At 33.3% G+C, this 17,447-nt stretch overlaps 1 protein-coding gene across 4 annotated transcripts in view; it reads left to right on the top strand.

Annotated features, from left to right (window-relative positions):
- The window catches only part of LOC150106320 (protein hu-li tai shao-like), a 469,862-nt gene that overhangs the window by 60,742 nt on the left and 391,673 nt on the right, over positions 1-17,447 (top strand). For all 4 annotated transcript variants that reach the window (XM_090393077.1, XM_090393078.1, XM_090393076.1 and 1 more), the window contains exon 3: positions 6,622-6,910. In XM_090393077.1, the coding sequence (XP_090249203.1) occupies positions 6,622-6,910 (289 nt within the window). The remainder of the gene's footprint in view (positions 1-6,621; positions 6,911-17,447) is intronic.

The following is a 17,447-nucleotide window of genomic DNA, read 5'->3' as shown; positions in this document are numbered from 1 at the left end:
GTGTCGTACAGAAAGAACAGATGAAGAAATGTTCAGTACTCTTCCAAGTATGCTTGAAGAAACTGGCCGCCACATATGTCCACGTGGATCGATCCAAGCCATGCTGTTTCCAGTCGAGAATGCGATGGAAGGACAGAACATTGAAGTCCAAATCTAGCCCGTGAGTCCACCACCAAGGACATGATCGAACATTCGGAGGAAAAATATAAAAAAATGACAGACTGCATGAGTTCCAGGAATGTGGTAAAGTAAAACCCTTTTATAATTCTTTTGTTAAGAAAGAACGGAATATTGTATTATGGAAGAAAAGAAATCTTATGTTATAGAACTCTAAACTTGTAGGAAGAAGGACTATAGCGAGATTTAGATAGCAGTGTCTAGAATCTAAAGGCTGTTTCCTTAGTATTTATGTGAATGAGTAGTAGTTAATTTGTTATAAGTAATGATTTATAGAGTTTTTGATGTGAATGTTTTAAGAATATATGTAAGCTAGTAAGGATATTTAAAAGATGCTAGCGAGAATTTTGTCTAGTGAAATTAGCCTATGCTTGGATATGATGTGTGAATTACAGTTGCTATGTCTAACTTTATAACTTCGAATTACTCTATTCCTATTGAGTGTTTTTTGTAAATGTGTAATCTTAGGAATCTAATAAATGTATCTTGATTATCTTAACATATTTTGTGCCTTGATTTGAATCCATTGCACCGCTTGCTAACAATTGAATCTGAGCTGGAGAGAATAATATGACTGAGACCACTACTGCAAGCTAAAGTATTTTAAGGGAAATAGATTAAATTGAGATAAGGAGTAATTAATAGATTGATTTTGCTTAGTATATTTTCTGAAGGTCACTCCTTGGTTAAAGAGATATTTCGAACCTATGGATCTGGCTGACGCAGCTTGATCAAATAAACATTGCCAGAACTTGATTAGGAGGTAACTCCAGACCATTATTGCTGAGGATCGGACTCTATTCAGAAGTCTACCCTTTGTTAATTTAATTAATATACTTAATCATTCTAAGAATTGGCCAGTTGTGGGGATAGATTTAACTGTAGATAAGAGAGTATAGAATTCCGATAGTCTTATGTGTATAGACCATAGAAATATATAGTTAAAGTAATAACACTACATAGTGACAATCTAAGATAAGTGACATAAGTAGGAGTACACAATAAAGAATAAATTAAGGAAATGTCACGACGTAACACAAGTAATAGACTGATTTGGAGGAAAATTGTAGATAGGAAGTTAGTAATGATGTAAATTTTTCATGTAGTACTATCATATCTTGTACACCCCTTGAGGGTACATGTCAGGAATTTGATAATGAAGATAATTTTGTGCTTCCCACTTTATGGCAGCATTTCACTGAAGACCTTTTCCTATATCAGTATGACAGTATTCATGTCCACAAAGTGAGATCTGCTCAGAAATACTCATCTGACCTACAGATCCTTGCAACCTCATCAAACACCTGTGCGATAGATTGGAATTCCCAAGTCAGGTCAAATTGTCTGCATTGACCGACCTTACTGATCTACTTCTTGGAAGAATGGAAGGGATCACTGCAGCAACATCCAAAAATCTAGTGGAAAGCCTTTCCAGAAAATTGATGCCTTTTTATAGTGGTAAATGACCAACTCCATATTAATGTCTTTTGTGTTAGACTGAGAGTCTGTATGAGCAAGCATCTGGATATTTATGATCATATAGTGTACATAAGTGGGAGTGAAATGGATGTGCAACCTTATTAAGCAAGAGATCCACAAGAAGATGATGTGGAAAGAATATCGTGAGAGTGGAGTTATGAAATATATAAAGCACAGGCCAGAAAAGTAATGAGTATTGTGATAAACTAAATCGGAGTATGAAAAGAAATTGCCCATGCAAGCTAAAGGCAATCCAAAAGAATATTATTGTAATGCTGCAAACAAAAGAAAGAAAGAATGCGATTGTGAAAGAATAACTTTATTGAATGCAGATGGTACTCGAGTGTCGGAGGCTAATATGAGATTGTTCAATTAATAAGTGCTCACTTTGCTAAGATATATCAACCAGGTGTTTGTAACATGGTGCACAGTTCTACTGCTGCATTGTATGAAGAGTTAGAGGCTAATGAAAATGAGATTGAATAGCTGTTGCATAACCTGCATTTATTTATTTATTCATATGGAGTTTCCTCCCTTTTTCTCCCCTATCCCTATTGGGGCGAGTTGAGCCCCCTCATGGGGGGGTTAGGTATTTATGGCTGTAGATCCATGTGTGTTCACAGGGCCAGTTTGCCTGCTTGTGGGATAAAAAATGCCAGATAAACTGGCGGAAAAAACCCTACTGCCCGTGCCCAAGACCGGCTAACTTGGCTATGGCTGAGGAAGATCCTCAAATTCCTCACTTCTTTGATGGGAATCGAAAATGGGACACTCTTTCCCCAGTCATATGGTTGCGAAGCGCACAGCCACTAGGCTAACCACATGAACCATAACCTGGATAAGAATTTGTCAATAGGGACAGATGTAATATCAGCCTATTTGCTAAAGGAATGTTCAGCCAAATTGGCTGGCCTTTCAGGTGTTTGTATAACTTCAGTCTCAGCTCAGGAATGATACCACAGCAATGGAAAGAATGTATGTTAGTTCTCTTGAACAAGGATGGTGGTGCAAAAACTGATGTGTTTAACTACCGACCTATCAGTATCTCTGGTGTGGTACTGAAGATTTTAGAGAAGTTGATAAGAAATAGCATACAAAAGTGGGTAGACAAACAAGCTATACTCTGCAAGGAGCAGCATGTATTTACTAAAGGAAGTTCATGTTTTAGTAATTTGTTCATATTTTATAAAAATGTTACCTCCAAGTTGGATAAAGGCATGGATACGCTATGATAATGTTGGATTTTTCTAAGGCACTTGATAGTATACCACATGAAAGGCTGTTGCATAAACTGGAGTATATGGGATTGGAATATAAACTGTTGACTTGGATCAGGGGATCGTTGACAGACAGGTGTCAAAAATTGGCATACAGTCTGTGTGAATCTGCCAGATTTAAGGTGTCCAGTGGTGTACCTCAAGGTTTAGTCCTTGTGCCATTATTGTTCAATCTATACATTAATGACATCAGGCAGGATCTAACATCAGATGTGCAATTGCTTGCCGATGATGCAAAGATAGGCAGGGCAATAAAGGATGCTACTGATATTCTGCACTTACAAAATTATTTGAATAGGCTGGAAATTTCGGCAAACAAAATTGGCTGTCAGTGTAATGTTAGTAAGTGTAAAGTTATGCACTTTGGCCTGACGAGATTTCTAGTGGTATATTATATTACCAGGGTTATGCTACAAGAAACTTGAGGAGGCAAGGGATCTTGGTGTATTGGTGGATAGGGATTTGAAGTTCAAAGGTCACATAGCAAAAGTTGGAAATACAACTCAGAGGATAATTGTGATGTTGAAGTAAACCTTGACATCTAAGGATAACAGTCATTTTGCCAAAGCGTTGATTGGAGGTAGACAGATATTTGCAATAAGATATGCAGATGACAAGGCATTATTATCAAATACTGAAACAGGATTACAACATCTGGTGAACAGATTACTGGAATCCTCTATCAATAATGGAATGAAAATTAACATCAGTAAAACAAAGGTAATGAAAATAGCAAGGAAAGAGGCAAATATGATTATCAGAATAAATGGGGAAAAATGGAATCAAGTAAAGACATTTAAATATCTAGGAAATGTTATTAGCAGTGATGGAAGATATAAAAGTGACATGAAAGCAAGAATAGCAATGGGAAGAGAATGCCTTTAATAGAAAATGGAATTTATTCAGAAGTAAAATGGATAGAAACCGAAAGAAAAGACTAATAAAATGTTGTGTGGAGTGTTGCCCTCTATGCAGCTGAAACTCAGACATTGAAGAAAGAAGATATTAAGATTTTGGAAAGCTTTGAGATGTGGATTTGGAGAAGGATTGAAAAAATCAAATGGGCAGATAAAATAACTAAAGAAGAGGTTTTAAAAAGAGTAGAAGAAGAAAGAAGTCTGTTAAGGAGGATAAAAAGAAGAAAGGGAAACTGGATCAGACATATTCTGAGAGGGAATGGAATCATCAGAGATGCCATCGAAGGAAAAATAGATGGAAAAAGACCCAGAGGAAGAGTAAGGAAAATAGTGCTAGATGCTGAATGGAGACAGGTACACAACCTTGAAAGAGAGGGCTCAGAACAGAAGAGAGTGGAAGAAAAGTTTTCACTCCTAAAATAAGAACCTGCTCATCAGATTTCATCAGATGGTATCCTATACACCTATTCAAAAGTTTATAGACCTCTAGCATATCACCTCTCTTTCTCCTATTAACCAGTTTCCAAGGGAATAAAGAAGCTGGGAAAGGGTGCAAAGAAGAGTTACAAAAATTATATCTTGAGTATGGGATTTAGATTATGAGGACAGATTTAGACTGGATTAGACTTGGTTCATAGGAGAAAGAGGGGTGATATGCTAGAGGTCTATAAACTTTTGAATAGGTGTTATAGGATACCATCTGGTGAAATTTTTCGTTATAAGAAAAGTAGGGAAATCCTCTTATTAAAAAGTGGTAAGAGCTAGGTTTTTCTCTCATAGAGCAGTGAGTGAGTGGAATACTTTGCCTTTAGAGATGGTGAGTGCATCTAGTGTGAATGAATTTAAAGAAAGGTATGAAAGTTGGCTTCAGTGATTTATACCCTCCCTGGAGGTCTCAGATAATAATAATTACCATACTGTTGAATGCGCTGGTGTTATTATTTTTGGTAATTGTTATAAATTTTGAATGACAGTTCATATAGTGTTTAAAGTAATTAATAAAGTGATTAGCACTGGATGCATTAATAATCAGTTTATTAATTAGTGAATTGGAAAATTTTAATGACTAATATAATGAAAAAAAATGTAAAGATAATTAATGTGTAACTAGTGTTTAACATATTGGTATTGTTGCTATTGTAAATTATTATTGAAATAGCACAGTTGTGCATCTTAGTATTGTTAATGGACACACACACACACACACACACACACACACACACACACACACACACACACACACACATACATATATATATATATATATATATATATATATATATATAATACTTATAAAATGAATGATTAAGATTAGACATAGAGGAAGTACTTATGGGTGTGAATAAGCACAAGCCACCCACCTGTTGGAAGTGAGAAGGAATTGTGTTTTGATTGTATTGTTTGACTACAGCTTTGCATACCTTGCCTATTGTTGATCAACTTTTTTTTTTTTTTTAAATTCCAGCATTGAGTTAGTTCCTCTTGGTTTTGGATTGTTTTTCCTCCCCTGATCTTGAATGCATTTTTTTATATGATATATTTACTTCAGGATGTAGAACTATTCAACAATAGGATGTAGTATTCCATCTAGGATGACATTGTCTCTTGTGGGGAGGGAGGCTGAAATAATAAAAATAAAACTGACTACAAGGAGGTATGCAAGTCCTTCAAAGTAAGTGCACTGTCATTAAAAGTATAAAAGCTTATTTATTTTTTATTTTTTATCCCTGTTATAAATGGATAAGTGCTACTTTTCATGACTTCAAGAATACTTTTTTCTTTTTATGTAGTGTAATGCATTTAGTGATGTAGTAATGTATTTATGGAAAAGCACTGATAAGTCAATAAGTCACTGTTGTGGAAGCTGTGGAATTGAAAATACTGTTTTGAAAACAGAAACTGATTGAACCTCCTTCTGATAAGCGAGATTCTGCTGGAAATAATAGCCTCTGAGAAGTAATTAATTATATTTATATGATTAGTTTTATTTGACTCTTTAATGTTTAGTTAACCATCTTAGTCACTTTAATAGGTGAATTCATGATAAAAAAAAAGGGGGGGGAATTACTTTTGGAGTTGTTGAATACATGCCTTGATGTGCTGTAGGCCTTTTCATAGGGAGAAGATGGATAATGCCATTTCTTCCTAAAACATCCCCAGAAATGCTCCCTTTCTTCTGTCTCTCTGTATTAATTCTTACATGCATTTCTCCATAAAGTGATTTTCATTTAACTGCATATTAGCTCGTGTTCACTTCAATAGCTACACAGTCCACTGCATGTCAGATAGTGTCACAAACAGTGTTAAAACAGTCCATGCATATCATGTAGCATTACTCACAGCATATAAGATTCTGTGTTTAATAGCAAATACTAAAATTTTAACTAATCTCCAACAAATTTTGGTGTATATGATCTTTGTATTTATATTGTGATTGTCATTTGTTTATTAAAGCTGTATTGCCCATTAGAAGAACTCGTTTTTTTTTATTATTTTGGCTATTAATTAAAATTTGAACAGTATATAGTCCTTGATATTCAAGAGAAAAAAAGTATCCACCTTCAGGAATTGCTTTTTCTTTTGTTTCCATTATTTATATATATTTAGGTAACAATTGATTTTTGCTTTATTCTATCCTTTTATTTATTTTTAGGTTATAATAAGAGATCCAGTGAACTACTGAAAACTTTCAGTTTTCAGTAGTTCACTGGATCTCTTATTAATTAAAAAAAAAAACTGTTATACCTGGATGTTTATAATTGTCTTTTCAGTCAGGTATTTCGAGAAGAGCTGGAAAGAATAATAGAATCCCAAATTAGTGAAGGCTATATACCTGCAAACTTGTCTGCTTTACAACAGGTAACTGAAATTCTGTTACCTCATACTGGCCGAAGTTCAACATTCCGTTCATCTAATTGCATCATCCCAATAAACGATATCCGTGGTGTTGATAGCATTCGTTACAGCAAAGGAGAAAAACTTTTGCGTTTCAAACTTGCAGCTTTGTACAGACTTGTTGATATGTTTGGATGGTCACAAAACATCTTTAATCATATTACAGTAAGTGTTGCTTACTCTTGAAACATAAGAATGCTATTTTATTTTTAAAGGAAAACTTTATTTTGCTGCTGCTTACATTCTTATGTGAACACATATATTATTTTCGATATTATCTGTTATTAATTATCTGTTACTATGATCTTAATGGCAAAGTATGGTAAAGTTTTAAATATTACTTCCACGCATTGTTTTTAGGAGTTATTTTACCTTTTAATATAATGCATTAACATGATATATATAACTACTTGTAAATATTATTGTCTAAACTGGCTCGGAAATGATCCATTTCCTTACTGTTATTTCTGTTGAATTACTCCATTTCTACCTGTTAACGAATATTGGTATACATTTCATTTGCCTCCTTAGTTCAAAAATTTAGAAACTTTACCACCTTTGCACTTAAGATTCATTCATAAATTTTTTTTGATAAAAATTGATGCTTGTTTACTACAAAACAGACAACACTTTGAATGTTTGTTGGTTTGAATCCCATTAAAATTGTATATAGACATTTAAAAGCCTGTTTTGGATGATCTTGTATAGCACCTTGAGTTTTTTTAGGTGTGTTTTAAATGAAGGATCACTTGGATGTTAAGAAACACACTGTCAAGCAGGGATAAGAAAGTTATTATCTTATTATCCCTCTAGAAGTAAATTACAATAGACAAGAGTTTATATTCTTGTTTAATTGTATACCCAAGTATAAGCAAACAAAGTTTTTTTGTACGAAGTATCTTTGTGATTGGGCTACTACTGTATATAGAAGCTGTTGACTTCTCATCAGTTGCATTATGAGGAGGCTTACTACTGAGACCAATTCTACATTTAGGTTGTCGTATTTTTCATATATGGGTGGTAAAGTAGAAGCTACTTCATGTTCAAGATATGAGTGTTCAAAAAAAAAGATTGAACCTTTTAAATAGTGCACCAACTGGCACAGAGAGCATGCTGTGGCTACTGAGTGCACCTAGTGGGAGGTTTTGACAACAAACTACCATTTGCCCAGTTCTGTTATGAGCATTACTTGATGAGTTACATCTGCTGAAGTGAGCATGTGCACAAGCTGTTCATCGAATTAGTGACAAAGTGACAATAATAGAGTTGAAGAACTGTGTGTGCGAGAGTGAGAAATTGTGCTGCAAACTTGGTAAAAATTTTACAGACACTTCTCAATTGCTTAACCAAGCATATGAGGAGGACTGTATGAGCTGAATGCAGTGCTATGTGTGGTTTAAGTGTTTTTAAAAGGGCAGAATGTTGGTTGGTGAAGATCCCAAGCTTGTACAACCTTTCACATCAGCAGACGATGACCAGAGAGCATGTTGAGATGACATTTCAAGAGAGTTCGTGCTGTAGTTTGTGGAAATTGTCCTTTAACTGTCTGAGAAGTTTGCTGACGAAGTGGGAATTAGCATAGGATCTTGCCGTCAAATTTTGACTGAAAGACTTCAGATTTTGCATCAGTGCAAAATTTGTGCCGTGTTTGTTGACTGACGATCAGAAAAAGAACCAGGTTGAAATCAGTCAGGAACTACTTGTCAATGCAAATAATAATGAAAACTTTCTTAATAACATAACAGGAAATGAAACGTGGGTTTATGACTGATGTTGAAACCAAGATGCAATCTTCGCAGTGGGTGGGGAAAGGTCTCCTCGACCAAAAAAAAAGCATGGATGAGTCAGTCAAAGATCAAGGTGATGTTGGTTGTGTTTTTTGGTTGGAATGGCATTGTCCATTATTAATTTGTACCACGTGGTCAGATGGTAAACAAAGAGTTGTACCAGGAAGTTTTAACGTGTTTGAGGGATGCTGTGTGCAGGAAGAGGCCTGAAATATGGGAAAACCAAACCTGAACTATGCAGTGCAGCCACTGTAAGACTCTTACACCTCCATATACCTTCATATTTGAGCATTTCTAGTCAAATATTATCTACTTTCGCTGCCTTATCGCATTTCAGGCTTTTGATGGCTTTTTCTACTTCAAGTATGGATACGTATTCCTGACTGCATGCCTGGTCAGTGTTTTTTTTTACCACTGCTGCCACTGATTGTCTCATTTAGCAATTTTTTGAAGTAATTACTCCATACTTCAAGGATATCTTTTTCTCCAGTTTTCACGTCACCTTTTTCGTGTCTAATTCCTTTTACAGCACTCTTTCCTCCATTTCTAAACTTCTTCAACAACCTCCAGAATATCTTACCACCACCTTGATATTTATTTTCTATGTTCTTGCCAAAGTCTTCCCATGACTTTTGTTTAGCTAGTTTAACACAGTGTTTAGCTTTCTTACATTTGTCTCTGTATTTCATTAAGAGCACAAGCTGACTTATTTTCCAGTAATTTTCTATATGCTTTCTTCTTTATGTGGTTGGAATAGTTGGAATATGGGGTTGGAATAGTGTATATTTTAATCCCATATCTCCCAGTTTATGCAACAGCCTTGCCTTTCATATGGCATTGTTAAACTCCCACATTGTCTATATCTAGCTTTTTAATTATAGTCAGTCATGTAGAGTAAGATAACAACATATAATTTGATCTTCAAGGTCAACATGGTGTAACTTCTAAAGAATGAAGCTTTAGTATTAAAAAAAAAAATAAAATGTTTACTGTAAACATATAAATATATATACAATAGATACAACTATTTATATTTAGTAATTCTCTTTATCTCTCTCTAAGTTGATCTGAATTCATATTTTCTATAGAATATTAATTAATAAAATATTAATTTAATTTCTAAATATCCTATATGCCTTACTATTAATTTGGTTAAAATACAGAGGACAACTGTATGACCATTCTAGAATTACATAATATGAACTCAAAGAAAACATCATCTCTTACTATCTGATTTTCTCAAATTCATTTCTGAAGAATGACAAATACTATACAAAACAAATTTAACATAGCATTCAGCTGAAAGTTCTGTAGTTTCACTTGACTATATAATAGCTACCTTTTGCAGCATTTCTTTTATCACTGTCTTTATCTCTCAAATTCCTTAGAACAGTGGTGGCGAACCTTTTTATGTGCATGTGCCAAAAGTTTACAAATCGAGTTGCTGACGTGATGGTGCATGCCAAAATTTGCAAATCAAGTTGCTGACATGCCAGGCAGTTTTTAACAAAGGAAAAAATAATAGAAAATTAATTAATTTACAATATATATAATATTTATAAATAATTTATTTATAATTTTATAAACAATATTTTATTTTATTTATAATATTTATATAAGAATTTATAATATTATTCACTGTAAAATTGATTATTGTATAATTAAATTGATTTTAATGATATTGGTTTAAAAAAAAAAACGGCAGTGAGAAAAATATTTATGCATTTTAACTCACCATAGACGTCAGCTGAGCAGGGGAAGCAGCAGAAGAATGTCAACTTGTTGGCAAAATGCTTACAGTATTTACTCGAATATAACTTGCCCTCGCGTATAACTTGCACCTCTGATTTTACTTCATGAAAAAAGATAATAAAAAGTTTTGCATATACCTCGTCGAGGCAATAGTAACTTGCTCCCTGTGGTAACAACACGCCCTCCCCAACGGCCATTATATTACAGATGCAAGAAAAACAAGTAGTTTTATTGTGTCCCCTGAATAAGGTACAGATGCTTATGCAGTCTGTGTAATATATTTCTCAACAAATAGTACAATTAGAGACAGCTGGAATAAAAGCGGCACTAACTAATGAATCACATTACCCTCTCACTGAAACTATGCTGTATAAACTCTAGCAAAACCATATGTTGCACCGGAAACACAGTATCTAACTAAAAACTATTGTCCAATATTTCAATTATATGAAATAAGTGTTTGTTGAATGATTTCGATGTCTGAAAATTCCCGATCACTCATGAATACTTCCATGTTTAAAAATACGCTGCTTCGTCACTGACAGTTCCTACATAGATGTTATTTAGGTGTTCTGGGTCTGAGCTTTTTGTTACATTCATGAATATTATATTCTCCTCAGAATATTTCCACTATAAAATATTTATTCATGAAAAATGACAAATTTCAGAAGAACCTCTCGCGGCCTGGTATAATTGATGCCAGGGCCCGGCTGTTGAGAAACTCGGATCTACAATGAGTCGACTGAGGAAAAGAAAAATTGTATTTGTTCATAGCCCACTCTAGGAAGATGACCGACAGATATGACCGCCATGTTACTCTTAATATCATATGTTTGGAAGACGTGTTTTGACAAAGTTGCAACTAGCGACTTTTCATATGCTAAAAATATTAAAGATAATAAACTTGAGTTAATTAATAAGCTTTTAAATAATGAAAAGTTTTGGCGACTAAACACAGTTCTTTTCTATCAGCTGAGTCATGTTATTATGCCCCTCAGCCAATGGCTAGAGGTTCTTTACATCAGCTGTAGTTTTCAGCTGCTGGGCCTTGTTCCTATAGTAGGCTTTGTGTTTGTTGGTTAATTTCTTTCGTGTAAAACAAAATTTAACTTGTACGTATTATAACAAAAAAAAAGGTTGAATAATTTATAAGCGTATAAAATGATGCACCTGTAAATTGTTGATGTGCCAGCAAAATTCTCAGACATGCCACCTCTGGCACGCGTGCCATCTATGCCTTAGAACAACCATAAAAAAAAGTAAAGGATCTCACTTGACTGTTATGCTTGCATTTACCTTCTTCTAGTAAGCAAAATAAATAATCTCATTAATAATGAGATTTAATTGAGCAAGCAGAAATCTGCAGTTTACTGCAGATTTTCTCAGGGGCTCACATTGGTGAGTACGGCATGGTAAACCCAAGATACCCAAGCTAGACCTGATCTTACTTCATACAATATACACTTGGTATATCACATCTGGAGACTGGTCTTCTACTCTTCTTTCCCTCTACTATCTCTTACTTCTTACTCCTTTCACCCCCCTCCTCCCAGTACTATTAGAGCAATTCGAGGGCGAGGGGGTGATTTTTTCCTCACAAACTGTAGTTTCCACTATTAACTAAAAAATGCAAGCATAATTATCTTAGGGTGGCAGCCCCACCACTAGGATACCTATTGTCATGCTAGTACTTGGCATAGGGAAACACATTTTACTTTCAAGTCTCAATGAAATCCAAACTGTACAGAAAACATGGGAAACGACTACAAACTGGAAAAGGTTAAGAAACTTTGGAAAAAGAAAAACGTGAAGAGGAAATAGGTATGGAATATGCTACATGGAACATTAGAAGCATAGCACATAAAGAAGAAGAATTACCGGTAGATAAAATTTTAAATGACGAAAATATAGAAATTGCAGTTCTTACAGAAACTTAAAGGAACAAAAGAAACAGCTAACAACAATATCATATATAGTGGAGTAGACAAACAAATACATGCAAAAGCTGGTGTAATGATTTGGATCCATAAATCAATTAAAGCAAAAATAACTCATTATACATACTGGAATGAAAGAATATTAGAAGTGTAATTAAAATTAAATAAAGAAGATGTAACAGTTGTTGGAAGAGCCTGTGTAGCTCAGTGGATGTGGCTTTTGCCAACCACGGCGCTTGACCGCACGAAGGAAGACTTTGTTTCGAGTCTAGTCGGCGACTAGAGGAAATTTTTCTAAGCCTTTTTTCGACCGGTTCCCAAGTTAGTCTATCTCTGGCACGGGCAAGCAGGTTTTTCCTCCCGGAAACTCTGGTTTTTCGTCCTGTAAACTCAAGAAAATCGACCGTAGAACCCACATTATTTCAGACATTAAATATATTGTGTTAGGGTTAAGGACCACAAGATGGCAGCACATTTGAGCCGTCTCTCTTCACTGAGTACCGCTTAATTAGTGATAGCTTTGGGCCATCTATCTCTGATTGGTACCACTGGAGATTGAACTGCCCACTCAGTCTCCAAAAGTTAGATATGGCTAAATGGCCTCGCCTACTCCCCGTATACGGGAATAAAAAGGCGTTAGCTGATTTTTTTTTTTTTTTTTTAACAGTTGTTGGAGTGTATGCTCCTGAAGATGGAAAAGAAGAAGAAAATAATTAAATAATTACTTTTACAAAGAGTTACAAGGAATATATGAAAAATTAAATAAAACAGACCATATAATTATAGCTGGAGATCTTAATGCCAGAATAGGAATGAAAAAAATTAACAATAATATACAAAAATTTGGAGAACCAACAGTAAACAAAAATGGAAAGTGACTCATTGATTATACAATATATAATCGTTTAAAAATAATGAATACATTTTACAAACATAAAAATATACATAAATATACTTGGTTGTCAAGAGGACAGAAATCAGTAATAGACTACTTTATAGCAAATGAAAAAGCAACAAACCTCTTCCTAGATATTAAAGTTAGAAGAGGGCTAGAAATTGACACAGGTCACTATTTAGCACAGGCAAAACTAAGATTTCCACCAAACTGGCTACAAAAAATACAAAAAAATAAATAAACTAGAGAAACAATCTAATTACAAAGTAAGACTACTAAATGATTCAAGTATATAAGAAATTTATACCAACAGAGGATTAATAACAACTTAGAAAAAATACAAGAATATGAAGACATTGAGAAAGAATAGAATAATATACAAGAAATTATTGCATCAGCAGCATATGAAAGTCTAGGAACACACAAAAAAAAATCATAAAAATAAAAAATTACATATATGGGACAATGAAATAAAAACAATAATTGAAAATAAAAAGCTGACTTTTAAAAGATGGTTAAGTAGCAAAAAAACAAGAAGATGAAATTGAATATAAAAAAAGATGAGCAATAGCCAAAAGAAAAACCAGAAAGAGACACAGAGAAAGCTGGGAAAAATTTTTATCATATCTAGAAAATGCCATATACAAAATAAGACCCAGTGCTTACAAAATACTAAAATACATGAATGCAAATATAAATTGTGAAATAGATATAAAAGAATTCTTGGATTAACAGTTGTTGGAGTGTATGCCCCTGAAGATGGAAAAGAAGAAGAAAATTATTACTTTTACAAAGACTTACAAGGAATATATGAAAAATTAAATAAAACAGACCATATAATTATAGCTGGAGATCTTAATGCCAGAATACGAATGAAAAAATTAACAATAATATATAAAAATTTGGAGAACTAACAATGAACAAAAATGGAAAGTGACTCATTGATTATACAATATATAATAATTTAAAAATAATGAATACATTTTACAGACATACTGCATCAAAAATAATTACACCAGAAACTTACAACACCTTAAATTATATGATAACAATGAAGGAATTAAAGGACAGCCTAAATAAAATAAAAAAAAATGGCAAATCAGGGAAAAGATGAGATAAACTCCAAACTGTATAAATTTGCTGGAAAAAATTTCATCAAAAATTACAAAAAATTTTAAATGGACGAATACCAATAGAATGGAATACAAGCATAATAATACCTATATTTAAAAAAAAGGATAAAACAAAACTACAGAGGTATCAGTTATTGAATACATGCTACAAAATATATAGCAGAATACTTAATGAAAAACTAAAAATATACAGTGAAAAATATTAGAATGTCAAAATGGATTTAGAAAAGGATGCTCTACAATGGATGCAGCTTTCTGTTTAAAACTACTTATAGAAAAAAGAAGAGAATTTAATTTGGAAACTCATATTTTGCTTATACATTATGAAAAAGCATTTGACAAAGTAAAAAGATATATTGTTTGATAAATTACAAAGAATAAATATACTTAATATTTTACTACATGCAATGTTGAATATACACTTGGGTCTCTTTTTTATGCAGTTCACGCCCACAGATACGAGACCTTTTGACACTTCTGTGCTTGTCAACAGAAGGAAAATCCATTCCGATAATAGGGTAATCCAGCGTTCCCCAAACTTTTCCTACAATGGAAACACTTCACAAATCCTGAAATTTTCATGGAACATTTCATTTTGTAATGTATTCATTAATAATTAATTAATTTAGCTGATTTTTTATGATTAATTAATAATTGATCATTAATTATTAATTAATAATTATTTAAATTTGGCCCAGTGCAGAAAAAAAAGCACCAAAGAAAAGCAATTTCTTTGGAAATGAAAATTGCAATTTTAGATCGCCTAGTAAAAGGAGAGGGATCTACGGGTTTAAAGCAAGCAAAGATCGAGTAACGTTGTTACTTTATAGCAATGCATCAGGGGATCGAATGTTGAAATCCCTCCTAGTAAATCGATCTCTAAGACCACATGCTCTAAATGGCAAAGATCTAAAACAGCTGCTGGCACGTTGGATGGCTAATACAAAAGCCTGGCTAACAACTGCTGTATTTACTGAATGGTTCAGTAATTGCTTTGTACCAGAAGTGGAAACATATATGAAGCAAAAAGCTCTCCATTTTAAAATTTTATTAATTGTTGACAATGCACCAAGTCATCCGCATTTAGAACATCCAAATGTGCAGGTAGTGTTTTTTCCACCCAATACAACAAGCATTATTTAACTATTAGATCAAGGCATAATTGCTACTTTTAAAAAATATTACGTTAAGCACACTTTTCAATTTATATTGGATAAACTAGAAAATGAATCATTAACGGTAACTGCCATCCAGGCCAATCTGCTTTCCAGCAGATTGGCCTGGATGTGTTGCAAACAGTGCAGCCATGCAAACATCTACATTATCAGCTGAAATTATTACTTTGGCACAGGAAATTGGTGGAGAAGGTTTTGATACATTTAGCCAGAATGATGTAGACGAATTGCTTGTGGATAATGTCTTAAGTCAGTGGTCTCAAACTCGAATTGCATGCAGGCCGAATGCACGATGTGAAAGCAGCTGATGAGCTGGAATTTTTTTTTAACGAAATGAGAGTGAATATATATATATATTGAACCGTACTTACCCCTAATGTATGGATACCACACCTTAATAACCTTTATAATTATGAAACCCTTTTATAACCTTTATAACTTGAGAATAAATAATGACAACCTATTCTCTTTCTTTCATTTATTAAATTTTTCTTCGACACATACAGAAAAAAAAATATATATTTGTATGTAAATAATTATAAACTTCTTTATTTCTTACTGCAACTTGACACTTGATGGCGTTTCAATTCTGATAAAGTTTGTAGCCTTGGAGAAAAATTACTAGAAACTATCTTTATCACTGATTGTAGATCTCATCGGTCAATCAGGTTCTTTTCTTAGACTTATTAATTTTCAACTGCCAAAAAAAAACTGTTCATATATAAATGTACTCCAAAACAAAGCGATTATTCTTATCTTTTGACAAGTACGAATAAAAGTTAATCAAATCTGTATCTTCAAATCTTTGAATAAGATTTATATCACACTGTAAATTAAGCTCCGTTTGTAGATTTTCTGGTGTTATTCACGTTCATTTTTAATGGTATTGAAAATAATGTGAAATCGGACTCCAAATCATTAAAATCTTTAAGTCTTTCTTCAAATTGTTGTCGTAATAATGCTATTTTTCTTGCATATTCTTGAGATTTTTCATTTGAAATAATAGGGCAGGATTTAAGATGTAGGAAAGGTACGAAATTTTTTCATTCCAGTTGTGTTTCCCATAATTGCAATTTAACTTTAAAAGCTTTAATACAAGCATACATATCAGTGATAAGTTTATTCTTTCCTTGCAGCTCTTTATTGAGACTATTTAAATTGCCACTTAAGTCAACGAGAAATGCTAAATCTGTTATCTATGTATTATTACGTAGCTCGTCGATGATTTTATTTTTTTGTGTCATGAAAATTTTGATATCATTTATTAAATCCAAAAACCGTTTTAATACAGCTCCTCGACTTAACCACATTACCTCGTTATAATAAATCATTTCTCTGTACTCACTTTCAATTTCTTCAAGCAATGCAACAAATTCTTGATGATTCGGAGCTCGTCCATGGATAAAGTTTACTGTTTTAGTTACTGTTTCCATAACATTATCCATCTGCAAACTTTTGGCAACAAAGTGCTTCTTGATGAATAATGCAATGTATAGTGCAAAATTTATTCTGAAATTTTTCTTCTTTCACTATATTTCTTAATTTTACCACTACTCCATTTTTTTTACTAACCATAGCAGCTGCACGATCACTTGCAAATCCAACCATTTTATCCAAACTTAATTTATATTTATCTATTACAGTTTTTATTTCATAAAAAATATCCTGTACACCAGTTTTTCCTTTCAGGAATTATTTCCAATAATTCCTCAATTACTTCAAATTCATCAGTAACACCTCGTACGAAAACGGCAAATTGTGCTATATCTGTAATGTCAGTACTCTCATCAACTGCTATTGAGAATGCTGCAAAATCTATACTTTTTTCTTTTAACTGACATTGTAAATCACTAGCGATTTTGTTAATACGTTCCGCTACCATGTTGGCTGACAAACTAATTTTAAATAATTGTTGTTTGTCAGGACAAAGAAGTTCAGCAGACTTAATCAAACAATCTTTAAGGAATTCTCCATCAGTAAATGATTTTGATCGTTTTGCAATGATGTGCGTGAGAGCAAAACT

This window comes from Typopeltis vanoorti, chromosome 5 (genome assembly GCF_054136105.1).
Source record: "Typopeltis vanoorti isolate ZY-2024b chromosome 5, IOZ_Tvanoo_1.0, whole genome shotgun sequence".
In the NCBI taxonomy this organism is placed as follows: Eukaryota; Metazoa; Arthropoda; class Arachnida; order Uropygi; family Thelyphonidae; genus Typopeltis; species Typopeltis vanoorti.
The sequence above is the reverse complement of the archived record's forward strand: the minus strand, read 5'-3'. Positions and strand labels throughout refer to the sequence as shown.